This window comes from Benincasa hispida, chromosome 12 (assembly GCF_027475165.1).
Source record: "Benincasa hispida cultivar pf3 chromosome 12, pf3_genome.v1.1, whole genome shotgun sequence".
Classification (NCBI taxonomy): domain Eukaryota; kingdom Viridiplantae; phylum Streptophyta; class Magnoliopsida; order Cucurbitales; family Cucurbitaceae; genus Benincasa; species Benincasa hispida.
This window is the reverse complement of record NC_143489.1, coordinates 62,550,293-62,571,667: the sequence shown is the minus strand read 5'-3', so window position 1 is coordinate 62,571,667 and position 21,375 is coordinate 62,550,293. Positions and strand designations below refer to the sequence as shown.

At 32.7% G+C, this 21,375-nt stretch overlaps 2 protein-coding genes across 8 annotated transcripts; one reads left to right on the top strand and one right to left on the bottom strand.

Moving 5' to 3' along the window:
* The first annotated feature begins 11,871 nt into the window (after positions 1-11,871).
* LOC120067191 (Cox19-like CHCH family protein) lies at positions 11,872-14,311 on the top strand. Its single transcript, XM_039018675.2, has 4 exons — positions 11,872-12,114; positions 12,225-12,270; positions 12,496-12,564; positions 13,112-14,311. Exons 1-3 carry the CDS (start codon positions 11,995-11,997, stop codon positions 12,549-12,551), a joined length of 222 nt encoding a protein of 73 aa, XP_038874603.1. The 5' UTR covers positions 11,872-11,994; the 3' UTR covers positions 12,552-12,564; positions 13,112-14,311.
* Positions 13,057-17,093, bottom strand: LOC120067189 (putative protein phosphatase 2C 35). 7 transcript variants are annotated; one of them, XR_016525072.1, is made up of 5 exons: positions 15,205-17,093; positions 14,249-14,380; positions 13,824-13,984; positions 13,636-13,696; positions 13,057-13,543 (listed from the first exon to the last, which is right to left on the bottom strand). XR_016525072.1 is itself a non-coding variant. In XM_090307796.1 (3 exons), the coding sequence occupies exons 1-3, from the start codon at positions 16,123-16,125 to the stop codon at positions 13,826-13,828; spliced, it is 1,212 nt and encodes a 403-aa protein (XP_090163922.1). In that variant the 5' UTR covers positions 16,126-16,955; the 3' UTR covers positions 13,665-13,825. The 7 variants fall into 7 exon arrangements, 3 of the variants coding, with proteins under 3 accessions (XP_090163922.1, XP_090163923.1, XP_038874601.1); XR_016525073.1 differs by having other exon boundaries at positions 13,636-13,709; positions 15,205-16,962; XR_016525075.1 differs by having other exon boundaries at positions 13,636-13,709; positions 13,824-13,980; positions 15,205-16,955.
* Between the last annotated feature and the right edge of the window lie 4,282 nt (positions 17,094-21,375).

Sequence of the window (21,375 nt, the reverse complement as noted above, 5' to 3'; positions counted from 1 at the left end):
TTAGTTATTCACGTACCGTTGGAGCTTCGAATCTACAGGTCCATGAGGTCCCCTTGGTAACTTGAATTCTATTGAGGATCAGTTCTTGATGTTGATTTGAAATGTTCAAATTGATAAGAGGTATTTTGATTATATGTGATATAATCGGTATGATGTATAAGATATATCTAGTGGAGGATTGATGTAAATGAGATTTACATTAAGTACAATGGAATAGATAAATAACTATGGTTTATATGTTTCATGAGATGAAATATTAAAACTATAGGTTATAAATATAGTATGATAAGTTGGTTATCATTTATACTTATAATAATATTAATTATTGGATAATTAATACTTTTTCTTTTAAATAACCAAAGTAGTGGGTGGTTATTGGATCATGGTAACCATGAGTTTAAAAGGAAATCGGTTTCCTATTTTGAAAGAAGTTTTTCACAAAAGTTTGAAAAGAATTTGAGTTTTCTCTCTGACAAAAAGAAACTCACGGAATTCGTCAAGTAAATACAGATTTACTAAACGGCGGCTGGACGAGCTAAACGATCGTGCAGGTACTAGCTAAACGATCGTGCAGTGTTTACTAAATGATCGCATAGCTTTGCTAGACGATCGCTGGCCTAAGGTAAACGATTGTGTAGAATTGACCGAGTTAAACTATAGAGGTAAACGATCGCATAGCTTTTTCTAAACGATCGCATAGTTTTATCTAAACGATTGGGCATCGACCTATACGATAGGTCTCCGAGTTCTCTCACTTGCCTAGTCGTATACGCGATCGTTGTTTCCTCCGTTCGTCTGCCTCACACCACATCCGAACAGAGCCCATCGTCTAGATTCTCACACCGAGAATTCCAAGGTCGCCTTGTTGGTGGTGTCAGGCTCAACTCGACACCGTCGAGGTTTTCCGGAGGCCGTGCGTGGTGCTACAGAGGCCGTTCGCTGTTGTGGAGGTGTTTGTGACCGAGGAGATCGTTGAGAACGAATGCGAAGTGTTCGTGCGGTATTGTGTTCGTGTAGATCGAGCGCTCGTGGTTGTTGTTGTTCGATCAGAGTGCGCATCGGAGCATAGAGACACTTCTGTCGTTGTTAGTATAGTTTCTCCCTCTGTACATTTGTTGTTTCATGCTGTAATTTCTCTGTAAATTGTATAACCGCTTGTTTTGAAGTCGACTATAAATGATTTGTTGATTCATGATTATAATTTGGAATAGTCTTATTCCGCTGCTCACGGAAATCCAGATTCCGATTTCCTTCAGTTGTTCCCTTAATTGCTGATTCTTGATCTTGAACAAGGAGCCTCACCCTCTCTTTGGCCTAAGATGGAATCGGTTTATTTATTGGATCAAAAATCAATTGTTCATTAGAGGATTAGTGGGACTTAAGGAACAAAAGGTAATCTTGAGGGTAAAACAAAGTTTTGACCCAACTGTTATTACGAACAACCTGTGAAGGGTTAACTTACAAATCATGGTTATATCGAGTGGACATAATATATCTATAGTGAGGGGAGTTCAACTATGGGCTTTAGTGGAGTGACCCATTAGTTAACGAATGGGGGTTAATTCGGTCTAGTGAGTTAGCCAATTAATCTCGGATCATTAGAGTCCATGATCTGTAGGTTCGCAAGGTCCCTCTACTAGCTCGTAAATGGATTAGCTTTAGAATAGCGTGATAAGTTACTTTGAAACGTTCAAATTAGAATTAAAGTAATTAGTAATTATATGAGATATAATTACATGTTTAATTTTAAAAATTAAACGGAATTGGAGAATTAATATTTAAATATGATTTAAATATATGAAAGTGGATTTGTGTAAAATTAATTTAATATTTGATATTAAATTAATTAGAGTTATTTAAAATTAATTTCATTAGAAAAATTAATTTATGAAATTAATTTTGTAAAATTAATAATATTTTCAATTTTGAAAACAAATTGGTTTTTTTAATCAATTTGAAAAAGTTGAAAAAAAGATGGAAAAACATAAATAATGGAATTTCAGTTTTTCCATTATGTTCAAGTTGCTCATCCATAACCCACCATTTTTAGGCTTCAATTACTCCAAGCATGAGCTTCATCTCATGCAACCATTTTCTTTGCATGATAGTCTACAATATATTGAGTAGATTAGAGTGAAATTGAGGCATACAATCTGTAGAATTTTTGTTGAAAAATTAGTGTGAAGAAGGTGTTCTTCAAGTGGGTTGCTGCTGTGAGTATTTCTCCAAGTTCCTTTAATTCAAGCTTATTTTGCGTCCCACAACTCAATCTAGAGCATCGAGAATAGTAGGGAAGATCACGAGGTGGTCTACAATGAGATTTGAAGAAATTTGCAGCTGGAAATCGAGATTTCAAGAGTTCTACAAAGGTATGACTTGAAACCCATTTGTTTTATGCAAGTGCATGCTTTAGTTTCTGCCAAAATTAATAAATTAGAGTATTTATTGATCTTGTTACTTCCGCTGCTTGCTGATACAGTCCAAAAATAGGTAATCTCGGGGGTAAAACAGAGATTTGACCCTGCCGTTATTACAAACAACTTGTGAAGAGTTAACTTACTAATCATGGTTATATCGAGTGGACATAATATATCTACATGAGGGGAGTTCAATTATGGGCTTTAGTGGATTGACCCATTAGTTAACGAATGAGGGTTAATTCGGTCTAATAAGTTTAGCCAATTAATCTCGGATTGTTGGAGCCCATGATTTGTAGGTCCGCGAGGTCCCCCTACTAGCTCGTGAATGGATTAGCTTAGAGTAGCGTGATAAGTTACTTTGAAACGTTCAAATTAGAATTAAAGTAATTAGTAATTATATGATATATAATTACACGTTTAATTTTAAGAATTAAACGAAATTAGAGAATCAATATTTAAATATGATTTAAATATATGAAGGTGGATTTACATAAAATTAATTTAATATTTGATATAAAATTAATTAGAATTATTTAAATTGTTTAAATGATTATTTATTATTTTTATTAGAAAAATTAATTTATGAAATTAATTTTATAAAATTAATAATATTTTCATTTTTGAAAACAATTTTTTTTAAAATCAATTTGAAAAAGTTAAAAAAAGATGGAAAAACACAAATAATGGAATTTTGGTTTTTCCATTATCATCTTCACGTTGCTCACCCCTAATCCACCATCTTTAGGCTTCAATTACCCCAAGCATGAGTTGCATCTCATGCAACCATCTTCTTTGCATGATAGTGTGCAATATATTAAGTAAAAGGTTAAATTTATACTTAGGTTCTTTTCGACTAATAAAAACGACCCCAAGTCTAAGTTGTTTATCCAAGTATAACACTTCTAAATGGATTTAAACCTATGATGTCTAGGTGATAAACCGTTTTATTACCTCACGTATGCTCATAAAACTGGTTACCAACGCTCAATAATTTGGCCATAATCCCCAGGTAGAAGATGTTCCGTAGACCGTCAACTTAAGTACCCTCAACCTTTGACAGGATTATTTACTGGTTGAGTTTGTAACCCGAGTTTTACAAGTTTAACGACCTATTTTAACTATTAAAATAAGTGGTTAACCTATGTGAGCATGCAACTGTTCTTTGTTATGGATTTTACACGTCTAACCCAATTTTATAGCAACTTACAAAATTTTAGATATGTTAAACATCCACAACATACATCAAAGGCATTCAATATTTAATATAACTATTATATTAAATACAAGAAACCCTAACATACGTACTATATATTATAACATACTTTCAATGCATGTAACATGCTTTCTACGGTAGGATTTTAAATCTACATGGCATACTGTATGTACATGCAAGATTTATTTAATTATAACATACATCAAATGTATAAATAATTAAACACAAACTAATATGGTTTTAGTTTTGGCATAAACAAGCAAACAAAATCCTAATTATTACAAAACAGCTTCTGAACCGCTCGAACCGCTCCAAACCATACCCAAACAACTTGAACCGGACCCGAACCATCTGAACCGGACCGGACCTCAAAAGAACCGGTTGAATCAGCTGCTCTCGCTCCATGCTCGAAATCTTGCTGAGGCTCATCGTGTAGCATTGACGACTATCATCTAGTAACTGGCTGATCGTCTAGTGTTTGCTTGATTGTGTAGCTCCATTGTGTAGTGCCTTTGATCTATCATATATTTTCATTGTCTAGTGTCGGACAATGCTACACGATCGCTTAGTGTCTAACACTATCGTGCAACGCCATCGTCTAGTGTCGGACAATCTACACGATCGTTTAACGCCTCTTCTTGATCGTTTAGCGACAGGAGGAAACTGTGACCATGCCACTGAGACTAGTCAGATGCTTCCAATCATGTCTTTTTCTATGTTTTCATGTTTTAAAACTGCGTTTGACATTGAATTTAGAGAACTTTCAGTTTTTGTACTGTTGGTTGTTTTAGATAAAATTTTCTAGTGATGCTTTACTTGTTTTTTTTTTTATTTAAATAAGGATACCATATTCAATAAATTTCAATTATTTATTTTTAATAAAAGTTATTAATTCTTTACCATTTATTCAGGTTTTGTACCAATTCATGAAAAGTGTCATTTTGAGGTGAATGCATGAACATAGTACTAACCTAGTACAAGTCCTAGGTGTTGGGGTTGATGCCCTAAATTTCGTATTTTTGTAGTTTGTAATTGTATTGTACAAATTTTTTATTTATCTAATAAAATAAGAGTATTTTATTTGACATTTAGTTGCATTAACCTATATAACTTATAAACTAAGATCTAAGGTTATATTCTGTAACTTTAACATGTATGTCGAGACATACAGGTGGATCATGTTTAAGTGATAACCTAAACGGTCTGTAGTAGTTGGATAAGGTTAGGTACCTTATCCTGGTTACACTACAAATATGACATGCTTTGTAGTTGTTACAGTTGTTGTAAATGTTGGGTTTGGTGTCTAAATCTCGTATTCTCGTAGTTTAACAAATTGTTATTATTAAAATCTCTTTTATTTTATGAGCATATACTCAATCTATTAAACAAAGATCTTGGGTTATTTTATACAATTTAAACATGTATGTAGAGATATATAGGTGGATCATGTTTTAATGGTAACTTAAATGGTATATAGTAGATGGATAAGACTGGATACCTTATCCTGGTTATCCCGGTGACACTACGAGTATGGGTTGCTTTGTAGATGTTACAATTGTTGTAAAGTGTTACAAATGATTTGATCTTGATCATTCGTGTGGAGACATGTGAGCGAGGGTATTCTATAAAAAGAAGTTTGTATAAGACCAGACCACGAAATGTTTAGTCTCATTATATAATGTCGTTCATAATAGACTTACATTTTACTTGGATGACCATAGGTAACATGACTTGAATCCTGAGTGAGTTGTGAACTCTTGCCTATGAAGGTGGTCCTTTGATTTGTATGGGAGAGATAGCCAGATCGTCGACTCAATAAGACTACCATTTCGGGGATTCGTCTGATTGGGGAGCTAGGAACACTGCTACACAAGAAGGAATTCACTCATTCCCCAACGTCGGGGTAAGTAGATAAATTGCTCTCTTAAAGATTGATTCCGGGGCTTGAATAATGTGGTCACACCCTCTCTTGGCCCAAGAGTGATTTGGTCATAATTAGACTATGACTTATTATTCATTAGAAGGATCAGTGGTACTTAAGAAGTTAGATGTAACTACAGGGGCAAAACAGGAATTTAAGCCCAGCTGTACTTACAAGCAATTTGCGAAGGGTCACGCACCGTTGATTGGTTATATTCAATGGATATAGAAATATATCTATAGCGCGAAGAGTGAAATTGTCGGTCTTTAGTTGAGTGACCGATAGTTAATGGATGTTGAATAATTTAATTAAAGAAGTTTAATTAATTATTCAAGTACCATTAGAGCTTCAATCTATAGGTCTATAAGGTCTCCTATGTATTTCAATAGGGATTATTGAGAATTAATTTTAGATTAATTTGAATTGCTCAAATAATCGAGGAAATTAATTATATGTGATATAATTAATTAAATTAATTATATATGACCATAGGTGACTTTGAAGAAACTCTTAAACAAGAGAACCGTTGAGCGAAAGCAGATCGTTCCAAACCTATTGTGAAAGAACAACACATTTACAATCAAACAACAACAGTTATGCATCATTTAGTAAATTACAACATGCATTCAAGTTTAAATACAAAGGGAATCAAGTGACATACCTTTGAAGAACTATTCTTCGAGTATTCCCTCGTTCAACACCAGACCAACATTCAAGCAAACTCGATCAAGTGCACGAACGCAACGAACAACTAGTGAATAACATGAACTGTTAGATCCTCAGACACAATCGAGTAACACTCGATACTCGATCCTTGAACAGCAAACTCAACACTATCAAGAGGCTACCTTGGTATTCTCAGTATGAGAATCCAGGAGGTGTGGGCTCTGTGTGGATTTGGTTGAGCGAATGAGGAACTGAATGATCGTTTAAATGATCGAGTAAGTGGGAAAATGAGATAGTCTATTTGTATAGACTTAGATATTTGATCGTTGAGTAGCGAGGAGCTATCGTATAGCAAACTCAACGCTTGATCGTTCACTCTTTCAAAAGCTATCGTATAGCTACTTTCTTTACACGATTGCAATGCGTAATAATGAAAAAAAGAGAACCTTTTTCATTTTTATCCATCAGTTATCAAGACTAATTAAAGGAGAACCATTAATCACCAACAATTATCTTATAATTTTTTATTATAAATAAATATAATAACTAATTTATCATATTATATTTATAACCTATAGTTTTAATATCATATGATATGTAATATTTAAACCATAGTTTTTTTTCTCCTTTATGGCATTTAATATAAATCATATTTATATTAATTTCTCCAATTAATGTATCTAATACATCAAGTCAATTATATCACATATAATTTAATTAATTTAATTATATCATATATAATCAAATTCCCTCTTGTTAATTTGAACACTTCAAATTAATCCAAAAACTGATTCTCAACATGAATCCATTAAGCTACCAAAGGGACCTTATGAACCTGTAGCTTGAAGCTTCAACGGTATGTGAATAACTGACTAAACTCTTTAATCACGATATCCACCATTCGTTAATTGTCGGGCATTCCACTAAAGACTTATAGCTGCACTCTTTGCACTACAGATATATTTCTGTGTCCATTGGATATAACCAAGCAACAGTACGATGACCCTTCACAAATCGCTTGTAAGTACGGCTGGCCAATTTATCATTTTGCCTCTATAGTTACATCTAACTCTTTATGTACCACTGATTTCTCTAATGAACAATATATCATAGTCCCATTATGAGTGAACTCTTCTCAGGTCATGAAAATATGTGGCGCCACATTGTTCAAGCCCCAGAATCAGCCTTTAAGAGAGAAATTTATCTACTTACATCTGCTTCGGGGAAGAAGTGAATTCTGTCTTGTGTAGCTAAGTTCCTAGCTCCCCAATCAGACGAATCCCAAAAGTGGTAGGTTTGAGTCAGCAATCTGGCCGCTTGCACCTATGTAAATCTAATGACCGTCGACATAGGCAGGAGTTCCCAACTCATTCAAGATTAAGGTCATATTATCTATGGTCATCCTAGTGAAATGAAAGTCTTTGTTATGAATGACGTTATATAATGAGACTAAACATTTCGTGGTCCAGTCTTATACAAACTCCTTTGTATAGAGCATTCTCGCTCGCATGTCTAATACACGAATGGTCAGGATCATACCATTTGTAGTACTTTACAACACTTGTAAAATCTACAAAACAGATCACACTCGTAGCGTCACCAGGATAAGGTTTCCCTCTTTTATCCATATACTACAGACCATTTAGGTTATCACTTAAAGCACGATCCATTTTTATGTCACCACATATATGCTTAAGTTATAATGATAACCAAGGATCTTAGTTTATTGGTTTGTGGTTAATGCAACTAAAATATCTCATATTTCATATATTGTAGTGAATAAAATATCTCATATTATTTCATCACAAATGTTTGTTCATACAGGTGTTTACAAACTAAAGGGCCCTACGAGATTTCGGGTATACCCCAACAGACTTGACATGAATCCTGAGTGAGTTGTAAGCTTCTGCCTATGGGGGCGGTCCTTTAATTTGTATGGGTAAGAGTAGCCAGTTTCATTGATTCAATATGCCTACCATTTTGGGGATTCGTCTGATTAGGGAGCTAGGAACACAACTACACAAGAAGGAATTTACTCCTTCCCGACCTTAAAAAAAGTAGATAAATTGCTCACTTAAAAACTGATTTTGGGTCTTGAACAATAAGGCCTCAACCTCTCACTCATCCGAGAGGTGTTTATAGTTGGACTATAAACTGTTTATTCATGATATGAATAAGTGGCACTTAAGGAGTTATATGTAACTACAGGGGTAAAACGGTAATTTGACCAGGTTGTAGTTATGAACAATTTGTGAAGGTCAACTCACTATTGATTGGTTATATCCATGGATACAAAAATATCTGTAGTGTGAAAAGTACAACTATCGGTCTTTAGTGGAGTGACTGATAGTTAATGATTATCATTGGAGCTTCTTATCTACAGGTCTATAAGGTTTCTCTGTTAGCTTGTTAAGATAGTAATGAGGAATGATTTGAATTGTTCAAATTACTTAAAGGAATTTTATATTAATATGATTAATATGTACTATATTCTAATACATTATAGAATATAGTTAATTATAGATATGATCCATAATCTAAATTAAATAAGAGATAGATATTTGAATGAGATTTGAATATTAAATTCATATAAATTTGATTCATATAGAATTACAATATATGAGAGATATATTTTAATGAAATTCGAATATTAAATTCATATGAATTGGGTTAATGTAGAATTACAATATCAAAGATGTGTATTTTAATGAGATTCAAATATTAAATTTATTTGAATTGGATTCATAAAGAGATGTATGCATATAAATATGTTATATTTATATGTTAATTAATTAACCCTATATTAAATATAATTTATTATATAGTTATTTAAATTATATGTTAATTGACTAACTAATGGTTAATTAATTAACAAATGATGGAGAATGGAGGTTAGTATGAATATATGATATTTATATTAATTAATTAACTTATATTAAATATGATTGAATATATGGTTATTTAATTTATATGTTAATCGATTAATTAATCAATTAATAAATGATGAAAAGTGTGAAGACTTGGAGAGGGGATTATCCTCTCCAAGTATGCCATTATAACCCTTTTATGGTAAGGGATTTTTGTGAAAAATTGCCCTAGTCTCCACTCTCATATTCTCTCAAGAACAATTCCTCTACCTTCATTCCATCTTCCAAGGTGTTAGAGCCCACACATCTAGCTCCTTGGAATTCTAGTGTGTAACGGAGAAGCTCTTGATGTCTGTGTTCACTGAGAGATTCGAATTTGTTCGTGTGCAAAGGAGAGGAAATCGTGAAGAAAGAGGAATCTTCAAGGGTGAGTTTTCTTCTTCACTTTCTTCTCTTTTTCTTCAATAGGAATATGCTTAGGTTTATTTAATGTTTATCCTATTTTTGTGTAAATTTGCTCACTACTTTTATGTTTTATAAAATCAATTTTCAAATTGCACGACGATCACACTTCTACGAGAATATGATTTTCTTCAAGTCTAACCTTGATAGTAGAGTTACTTACTAAGTATTTTATACTCATTCTTTATTATGTTATGCTTTTCAAGGGTAAGGACATGACAGTGAATGACAGGAGGAAACCGTGACTATGCCATTGGGACTAGTCAGATGCTTTTGCTCATGTATTTTCCTATGTTTTCATGTTTTAAAATCAAGTTTAACGTTGAATTTAGAGAATTTTCAGTTTTTGCACTGTTGGTTGTTTTAGATGAAATTTTCTAGTGATGCTTTACTTGTTTCTTTTATTTAAATAAAGGTACATTGTTCAATGAATTTACATTATTTACTTTTAATAAAAGTTATTAATTCTTTAGTATTTATGCTGGTTTTTACCAATTCATAAAAAGTGTCGTTTTGAAGTGAATACATGTACATAGTAACGACCTAGCACAAGTTCTAGGGAGTCAGGTCATTACAGGTAATTTGACCCAACTGTAATTACGAACAACTCATAAAAGATCGACTTACTTGTAATTGTTATATCCATGGACACAATATGTTCTACAGTAAATAAGAGTGCAGCTATGAGTCTTTAGTGGAGTATCTCATAGTTAATGAATGTTGATTAATTTAATCAAATAGTTCAATTAGTTAATTTCGGATCATTGAAGCTTATAATTTATAGGTCCATTAGATCCCATGCTAGCTCATAACGAGTAAATCAATAGTTTTGAAAGAATTTGAAATGTGCAAATTGACTAAGGGAGTTTATGTTAATTGTGTATGATACAACTAATATAATGTATTTAGATATATTGAATGAAATTCAAAATTAAACTATATAATATAAGACTATTAATATGTTTGAATGAGATTCAAATGATAATTAATATGAATTTGATTCATATTAAAACTACAAATTAAAATGAATATGAATGAGATTCATGTTAAAACATAGGTTATGAGAGAGAAGTGTATTTGAATATAATTCAAAAAAATGTTTAATTAAATATAAAATATTTAATTAATTATATAAAATAAATTATTATTTAATTTAAATTAAATAATAAATTAACTCCCTTGCAAGGTTATGCTTTGTTTGTATTACTCGCCCTCCCCCTTTCTACATGGGTTGGTTGGTTTTTCTCTTGATCATGCATGAAACAAGAAGAAAACCTCTCTCCTCTCTCATTCTCCAAGTTCTCTCTAAACTTACAAAGAAAATTCTCTCCAATGTAAATTCTCATATTCTTTTTCACAAGGTTCCTACAAATTGATACTTGTCAGAGAATAGAAGAGAAGATCGAGTGGAGGTGTCCAACGTGTAGAGAAGAAATGGTATTTGTACTATTTTGTATTGTGAATACTTGGAGAAGACTAAAGAACAATTCTTCAAACAAAATACTTCTCGACCCAATTTTGTGCTTAACCTTGTAAATTTAATAACTTGTGATGTTCTGTATTTAATTCTGCAAAATTTCTTCTTCTAATTCAAAGACAAAAGCGATAAAACGCTTCCGTTACGAGAATCAATCCTTTCATTTATAAGACTAAGATAATACATAATGTTGATATAAATATATTATCTTAAGATTAAAATACTATTTTGATCTTTGTACTTTGAGACTTATTTAATTTTAGTCTTTTTACTTTCAACGATTCAACCCTTCAATTTTCGTTCACAGTTAACATTGGGCCTTTGATAATCCAACTCTTGATGGATGGTGCAAATGGACTGGATATAATATTTGGATCCATGATATGAGAGGTTAAAAGTGTGGGAAACTGAGGCTCGTAGCTAGGTTTGAAAAGCACCAATAAAGGGGCTTTTGACATTGGACCTTCGTACCCATAAAATAGTTAAAATTTTAAAAATATAGAAATTAAATCGTTATGTTAATATTTTATTTTCAAAAAGTTCAGGCATCTAAAGTATTTTTTAGCCTAAAATTCTTTTGTTCTTCTATTTGCTTGTTTCATTTTTTTTTTTTTTAAGTTAAACAATTATAGCAATAAAAGTATAATTACTTTTTTAAGATCAAACAAAACACAGAAAGGAAAATTCAAACTTCTGAGTTCTAATATTTTGGTTGAGATAACAAACATTATATCAGTCGATGCTCATGGTAACGATTGTCATGTTCAATTAAGAACAGAGATACAAACCCTAATCTAAAATAAGTATTAAAAAAAAAAATCTAAAAAGAGTCATTTTAATATGAAAAGAAATAGAAGAAATTCTATAATAATTCGCTAACTTGAGCAGTTCAAACTTATTACGGTAAGAAGAGAACTAAGAAGTTTGAATTTCCTGTAAATTTTGGGTCGAACCTGAACGAAGAAAAAATGGGGAAACCGCCGAATTCGCCGGAGAATCAGCCGCCTCTTCACCGGAGCGACGCCGAAGACGACGACGAGAACGTGAAGCAGCTCAATGAATGCTCATCCTTCTACTTATCGTTACAGGTTCTTCGTGGCCGTTCTGTTCATCGTCTTCTTTTTTTTTACGTTCTGCTAAAACCCTAAGCCCTGAAATGCAAATTGATGTTTATTGTCTTGATCGCCATAATTTTCAGGATTGTCTTATCAAAACTAACAGGAACTGGAAAGCTTGCCAGGCTGGTATGCCGCTCATCTCTCAGTGACAATCGTTACACAAATTCAATCATGTCTTCTTGTTCTAAATTCTAATTTTGTTTATAGGTTCCATCTTTGAATTGTATAGATCTATCCCTTAAATTGAACCTGAATTGGTTATGGCCATCTGCTGAAATTTTGCAATTCTTGAAATTTTCATCTAAAATGACTGTTCTAATTCATTACCTCGCAAATGATTTTGTCTAGCAGAAGTTCAAGCTTTGAAGTCTTGCAGTGAGAGAAGGAAACCTGGCCAACGCAAGTGAAGGTTCTGGGAAGGTGCATAGTGTACCAAATAATATCTAAGATTTTAGCTTTACTTGATTCAAAATTTTGTTGTGTTAGACTTGTTTAAACATGTTTTGAGATATCTAAAAGTGTTTGTCATTATATCGAGACCTGGGCAACCCCTACCTTCTATAGCTTTGTGTATTACAACAAATGAAGAGTGAAAATTTGAACCTCCAACGTCAAGGGAAATGAGTATATGCTAATTACCACTGAACTATGTTCATGTTGACTTTATCTCTTAAAGTTAAACACAAGTATTCATGTTGGTGATTCGATATCTGAGAATTCGAATCATAATGTGGAGTATGAAAATTTGAACATCTGACGTCAAGAGAAAGGATACATGCTAATTACCACTGAACTATGCTCATGTTAACTCTGTCTCTTAAAGTTAGTGTAAGATATACATGTGGGCTCATGTTAACTCTGTCTCTTAAAGTTAATGTAAGACATACATGTGGGTGATTTGGGGTCTGAGAATTTGAATCATAAAACATTGAAATGAGAAAATGCATTGAAGTTGGATGTTTTTCAGGGTCCCTCTGACCAACAACATGTGATAATCAGCCACAAGTTTACTTCACAACAAACTAAACCATTGACATGACACTTTTCAAGCAATGGATCTACCTTAAGCAAACACAAAAAGAAAGGGTATTATTTTTCTCTATTAACAACATCTTCTACCTTACTACCATGCCAGCCAGAATTGAAGAGACAAGGTAACAAAGTGGGGTCTCAAACTTGTTTGTCATTGAGCTTTGAAGTTAACCACCTCATTAAATTCCCTTCTCTGTCTTGTCCTTTTTATGTAACTGTAGATTTTCACTTTCAGTCTCTATCATGAATTTGCAAGCATCCATCAAGAGAACAATCCATCCATTTTTCCACGTCTAAGATACCAACCCACTGTCTCTATCAACTTAGTTGGTCCAATGCTGAACTGGAAGATGGGTATTTGTTTCAACTGTAAAGTATAAACAAAGTGAAGTCAGAAACTAAGAGGTAATTCTTCTAAGCAAAATTAAGATTGATATGTCTGTTAGTCAGTAGTATTACCTTTCAGGATGCCTTACAAGTTTCTTCTGCTGGTGGAGGAATGTTATAGTAACACTGAAGTCTGAATAAACAAGCTTTTCTCCATGAGAAAATAAAAAAACGTTTAACTTTGAAGATCAAAGACATGTTTGAAATGACTTTCCAATCCTAAATTTAGCGGTAGAACGTCATAAAGCAGGAGAGACTACCATTATAAAGGTGTCTGATTATTCAGCGTTGGAACCACGATCACTGGGTTCCGATTTGTCACAGCAACATGTTGAGAGTTCGGTTTGGAAGGTAGATCTGAGAAATCGATTCTCGAAGAAGCAGTCTCCATCCCAGTGCTGGAAGGATGCTCAGCACCTGACTAAAGCAACAAAACAAACAAGGGAGGAACAAGGTTTACAAAGCTAATGAATTGATGAGAGATGAGAAAACTAAGCATTGAACCATCAATTTTCAATTCAAAATATAGGCTTATCTCAAAGGGGATAACAGAGATATAAGAACAAAATGTGTTTTTTTTTTAATCTGTCCAACAGCATCCTGCATTCTGCTGTTGAAAACTATATCATCATCATATTCAAGAGCACGGAAAATGTAGCCGAAATAATTCTTGTAAATTTCATACATTAGACAAGCCTTTGATTTGAACAACAATGATCGTTATATCATCGGTTCGATTTTCATGTTCCATCCATAGTTTATACGACTCGGCAGCAATGGCAGTACATGCATCTTGAGGATCTGCATAACTTGATGCCTATATAGAGAGATTAAAAAAAACCCTTAGAAATTTTGTTAAGGAGAGTAATAAAAGAGGGAAACAAATTAATCTAAAATGCTCTAAGATACTGTAGTTATGATTAAAACGTAGTAAACAAACACGACTACATATATGTTCACAAATTGGCTAGTGAAAGTCTTTCCTATTGAGTTCAGCAGTTCATAAGTAATATGCAACAACAACTAAACAGACAAAGTATGCCTGTCTAATAATCATTTTGTTTTGTTTTTTCTTTTGAAAAAATAAACATTACTTCTACTTATAATTTTCTTCATTACTTCTACTTATAATTTTCTTTCTTTATTACCTACTTTCTAAAAACATTTTAAAAAATAAAACCAAAATTTGAAATGTTAAAAGAAAAAAGTTTTCAAATGATTTGAAGGATAAATTACAAATTTAATCTCTATAATTTAGAAAAGTTAAAATTTAGTTCATTTGATTTTAATAGTTAGAATTTAATACTCATAGCTGGATAGAAATCTCACAAATAGTGCCTACCATAGAGGACTATTTATAAGAGTTTTATCAATATGTGGAGTCTAAATTTTAATTATAAACTATAGAGACTAAATTCTAACTTTCTCCAAAAGGTGGCTTCAGTGAAGATATCGTCAAAATATTGTGAGAGAACCACGGTAATTTTCAAAAACAAAATAGCTATCTAATAGGGCCTCTATCTACCAATCTTCGACATGGAAATCGGGATATCATGACCAAGAAGAACTCATGAAAGAAAAAGATGGCTAAAATGTGGTTTGCTAAATCATGCAATGCTAGAAATTGATCACATTACATACCATATCAACAACAGTTTGACTTGAAAGGAACTCAAAAACTCCATCACTGGCAACCACAAAGAAAAGATGATTGGGGTTAAGCTGAAGAACCAAAACCTCAGGAACAGCATTTACACCAATCTTTTCTGCAGTACTATCACCAATGCTTCTAGTAAATGCAGTCCCAGGATACAATCCATTTTGAACCCACAGTCGAGGCGGATCGCCGCCCTGACTTTCTTCGTCGCCCCAGCATTGAATATCAGGATCCACAAGTCCTTCCACTTGATCAACACTCAAAACTCTAGCCCCACAAAGTTTAACTCTCTCATACTCATCTTTTCTAAATGGTGTTTGATCATTAGACAAGTCCTTAGCAAGAACACAATTCCCTTCTTTAACTGCAATTACAGCTCTTGAATCCCCAACATTAGCCACATACAGAGTATCCCCAACAACAAGAACTGTAATTGCAGTTGTTCCACTCATGGAATCATCAATCTCACTTGTATGTAACTCATCATTGGTAGATAAAAATGCTGAATTATAAGCTTGTACAGGATCATCTAACAATGTGGGATCATTACATAACTTTTCTATTAATCTATCCTTTACAAAGTTTGAACACTGCATTCCAAATTGACCATGCCCATCAAAAACACCAAAGAAATGGGCATTTGGGTTACCTTGAATATTTGTTCTAATGCAGAAACTGTCTTGGTTTTCTTTATCAGGAGATTCAGGGTAGTAACCCCGCTGAGCCAGTACCAAGTATTCCAAATGATAGTTGTGAGAAGCAACAGGAATCAACTCCAAGGATTTCTCAATCACAGTGTTGTTCTTATCTTGAAGACAATAAGGAACCCCTTGTCGAAAGTCTTGGGATTCTCCAACCAACGATTTTGGGTAGCGACAGCAACATTTTGTATGGATACAACCCATAATTTCTCAAATGGAAGTAGAAAAGCTGAGGGTTTGAACTTACCAACAAGGTGTTCGATGAAAGTCTTCAAAGAAGAAATAGTATAAATTGAAGTTGAACTATAAAATACTCAACTCTTGTAGCAAAACCCAGATGTTTCTGACACAATCTAACCAAACCCCATCAGTTTTCCAGGGGGAAAACCCCATATTTTCAGAAGAACAGAGGGTGAAACAGAATGAACAGCAAAACCTATGTAAGAAGACAGAGAGAAAAGCCTTTTCTTCCCCCTCCCCCCCTACTCAGAAAACGATTGTGCAAAATGAAAGATTGCTTTTGCTTTGAGTAAAATTCTTCCTGACGCAAAAGGAAGCACCAAATATATATATATATATATTATAACAGTAAGTTTAGAACAAAAACAACAGATAGAAGGGGAAAGGGAAAGGGAAAATGGATTGGGGAAAGTATTTTTTTGGTTTTAAAGAAAGATCACAGCTCGAGGAGATAGAAAAAGGCGAAGTAATCGAGAAAAATTAACCCTAAGAACAAAATTTGGAGTAGAAAGCGTTGATAGAATGTGGGGTTTTGATGGTAACGAAAATACAGTCTAGGCTTTCAGTGAGCGACAGAGAAAAGAGAAGAAGAGGGCATAGGAAAAGGTACAAGATTGACATCGAAGTGACCCAAAAACAGTAAGAAAAATTTGTTCACAAATTGAAAATCTTGAAACTCCTCAATTTTTTCTGTAATGGAGAATACTCTACTTGGAATTTGGAGAAAATTTTCAACAGAGCTTCCCGTGAACTGTGAAACTGAAAACTATTTTTTTTTCCCAGCCACATGTGAAGATAGTAGGTTAGAACCTTTGATTCTTTGAACATATATTTGTGTCTGGTCGTTGAGTTATTATCGAATTGACTATTTAAGAAAGGATGGACTCTATAGCCTGAGAACATAGTACAAACTAAACATGATCAATAAAGACAGGACAACACAATGAAAAAGGTTTTGGGCTAAGTAGGGGCATGCCTCTACTACCATTTATTAGGGACAACAACGCCTAAACATGTCCACAATGGTTTGAAATTGTCTAGTGTCTATTATGATTATAACGTTTATGACTTTACTTTTGGTTTCACATGAAAGGTTTTATGTCGTTGTAGATAGTTGTTCTCATTTATATATCCACAATCATCTTCTTATTTGACCAATGAGGCACTCTGGTCACATTTCCAACAAAACAAATATCATGAGAATAGATCCCAAGGGAGAGCTCACTGGCACACCCACACTAGGTGCCACTAGTAAAGTAGAGTAGAGTAGAGAAGACAGACATCTAATTGCACGGTGTCAAAACCATGCTAGAATAGATTCGTGTTACTCGTTTAGCCAAATTAGGGGTCAATAGAAAAGTGTTATGATACAATGGAGAAGGACATTGTATCATCTAATACATTATGAAGAGTGTTCAAGAAAGACAAGTTGAGTTGCAATCAAGAAAAGAACCAATCTGATAAATAGTAAAAACTAACGACTAGCCAAAGTGAAAAGGGGTCAATTGAAAATTTATGGTCCAAACTGGCGAACTCCTCCTCCCACTTTCCTCTACTTTTCCATCTTGAAGCTTGGAATTTCCAAGGTGTTTTTAATTTTCTTCCTATAGATATTGTATTGTATGACCAAATTTTGGTCATTGTTCCCTTTTGAATAGAAAAAAGTCTATAATTGAGGGTTTTTCCTTTTCTCTCCTTCAAATTGTGTGGCAAATGTGGATTTTTGGGAGGAGGGTTTGAAAATTTGGAGTCTTCTTCCTCTGCCTCATTTATGTTCAAGTAAATTTTGTGGAACAACCAAACTTAGACTATTGTGGACAATAATCCACCTAGTAGATATGTAATCTTAACCCTTTTTTTCTTTTTGAAGTACAAAACAAAATCTTATGGTCTTGTTTTTTAAGAAACATGTCACTTCCTATAAAATTGAAATAATGCTCTTCTTATACCCATTCCCTAAATTTCAACTATTCCTCCAAATTGTGATGTTTCTTTAATTCAAGTATGCAAAAGAATTTATACTCCTAAAATTTATGGCTTATTTTAATTTAAACTTTAAATTAATAATAAATCTTGGATTTTTTAAGTACATCAATTTACATTCTCCATTATGTTTTATTTAAAAGAAAAAAATATTGTGAAACTTATAATTGTATCAATTAAACTCATAATTTCATAAATTGATCGATTTAGACAAAATTTCCTCTGAAAATCGTCCATGTATTTACTCTAATCATCCATTTTATAAAGTCGACATTTGAAGAAGTCTACATGCATTTGAGAATTAATACATCGATGATTTTCGATGGTAATTATAATGAAGGGTCCAAAATTGTTTCGCTTATAAATTTGAAGAGTTTAATCGTTTTAAATAATAAATTTCATATAATATTAGTTGAATGAAATTTGAAAGAAAGTACAAATTGATACACTTATAAAAATTCAGAGTTTAAATTGACATTATTATTAATTTATGATGTAAATTGATGCATCTTCCAAAGTTTAGGAGTAAAAATTGATATTCATCTTTATATTTATTCTACACTCTTACATATTTAGAGAAATTGTAATTTAGGGATGAATCAAATTTTTTTCTTTTAATTATTACAAGGGAAAATCAATTTATATGATTGACCATCAAAGTTCTTCTCCTCTATTATTACACAATATTTTGTGTTATGATCATTTAATGTTTGGATAAATCTGACACTATCAAATCAACATGGTTAGTTGTTGAAATAGAAGTGGATAATTTAAATCAAATGACAAATATGGAAGAGAAACTGTAAGAGAGGAATCACAAAAATTGAGAAATATCCATTAAAAAAATGTGTATATATATATAGATATATATATAATTGATTGGGTGGAAAATTATAGCTCAAAGATAGACCAAATATATGATCCAAAATAAAAATCTCTAAAAAGATTCTGAATATTAGATCTTTTCACCCTTTTTGAATTAAAGGTTTTATTTTTCTACCCCAATCATTTGAGTGTGTTACTTCACAAAATCCACTACATCTGTTCCCATAAAGGGACAATGTGATTGTGCATTTCTAACCATTTCTGTAGTACAATTTCTAACCATTTAATTTGAAGAATTTTTATGGCTCATAAAATTGTACTATTTGTATTATTTTTTCTCACGAATAACGGATTAATTTGTCCATATCAACACAGCATAACTAGTTAAACCATATCTTTTCTACGAAGAGGTTTAGAGATTTGAATCTCTCACTTCCTACTCATTGATGAACCAAAAATAAAGATGAATCTCAAAAAAAAAAAAAAACCATGACCAAATGAAACCAAAAAAATACCAATCTAGTTACATCAAATATATAGTCTTTAGGGTTAAGTGTATGAATGTGTAAATATGTATGATTAAAAAAAATCAATTCGAACATAATTCAATGGATAAAACACATACTTTCAAGGTTCATCCTCTAGCCATATTTATTATTAAACTAAAAAATAAAGAAGATCAATGGAAAATTTGAAGAATAAAGTCCTCTATTATTGTTTTATATTGCTAACACATAACAATCGAGGGACCTATAATTTTAACTATAAGTTGAATGTTCTAACATTAGTTCAATGATATTGATATGAGATTTTAACGTCTAACTTACTCATAGTAGATAAAATATTTAATAAATTGAGCTCTATAACCCTAAATCATGGATGATATTTTTGTTATAGTTCAACGTTTTGGGTGCGTTTATTTATTTAATTTTTTTAACCGTTTCAGCAATTCTATTGTGCATCACCTTGCTCCAATCGATCCTAGACCGGAGAGGATATTATTTTATGTAGGTCTTCTTCTGTGGAAGACTTTTGGGGTTCTTAAGTTGCCATCTCAGGTTGTTGGTGCTTGTTAGTTTTATGTATTATCTCTTTGGAAAAATATATTAGGGTGATTAAACAGTATAGTTTACCGTGAGGTTACTTGGGCCAGGCCCACTCGTATCGAGAAGTTGGTAAACCCAAAAGCTATTTTGGTTCAGGGCTCTTAGGCCCATTGAGGATTTGATGGGCCCAAATAAAGAGCCTTTATTGGGCTAGAATAGCCTGGCCCTAGAAAAAGGGGTTTATTATTATTATTATTATTGTTGTTGTTATATTTTGGGGGAGTGTTGGATCTGAAAAGATTTAGGGAAGTGGGTAAAGGCTGGTGCTTTCTGGCCCTTGCATTTATTTGGCTTAGTTGCTTATAAAAAGGCTGCCCCTATTAGAATCTGAGTGACTGTCCAAAAGCAAAAGGACAAAATGGAAGGTAAATGGAAATTCATTTCATGCTCCAATTTCTGAGCCAATCTCAATTCCCAAATATTTCCCACTGAAAATTGGTGTTTGATTCCTCTCCTATGTCCCTATCCCCCCTTTTTTTTCTTCCTTCTGCCTCATACATTATGAGTGGGTTGGTTGGGGACCAAAACTATCCTATCTATTTAAGAAAAATGACACCAAAGAAAAAAGATACATCCATCGAAGTGATTTTCTTGAAATTTAGACATTCAACTCGAGTCAATCAGTGCAGATAGTTTTACTACGAATATCAAAATCTCCTTAGTCACTCAAGTTTTTCTGAATTTGTATATCTATTTGGGGTACCAGTAGATTGGTTAGGTTTGTTTTTGACCAAAATCGATGTAGATATAGTTCGAGAAGAAAAAATCAATTAGCCAACTAAATCTACCTGAACCAAATTAATCGAATGTGTTTTATTTATTTCAACAACATATGAGATTAGAGATATTTGAATATCTATTTTTTTTAATAGAGAAAGAATATGCCCAACCAATTATTGTTTATTAATCGGCTGTTTATCAATTTCATACTTTGACTAATATGCCATAAATAGAATTTAAATATAGTTCTAAACCTGATTAGAATTGGTATTTGATATATTTAATTATTTAATTCTTTTCTTTCTCCACTTAGGATTTAAAGAGTTCCACTATATACTCTCTAACCCTATATGCATTATTCATTCTATAGATTATGTATTTCTGTAACATCTTCTCTAATAAAATTGTTCTCCTTTTACCCTCGTGGACATAGCTAACATATTGTTAGTTGTTAGTGAACCACGTAAATTTGTGTGTTGATCTTCTTTATTCTTTTACGTTCTTTTGTCTTCTTTACTTGTTGATTTCGTAACAAGTTGAATTAGGTCAATTACTACTGCTGAAATTTGAGTTTGAACAA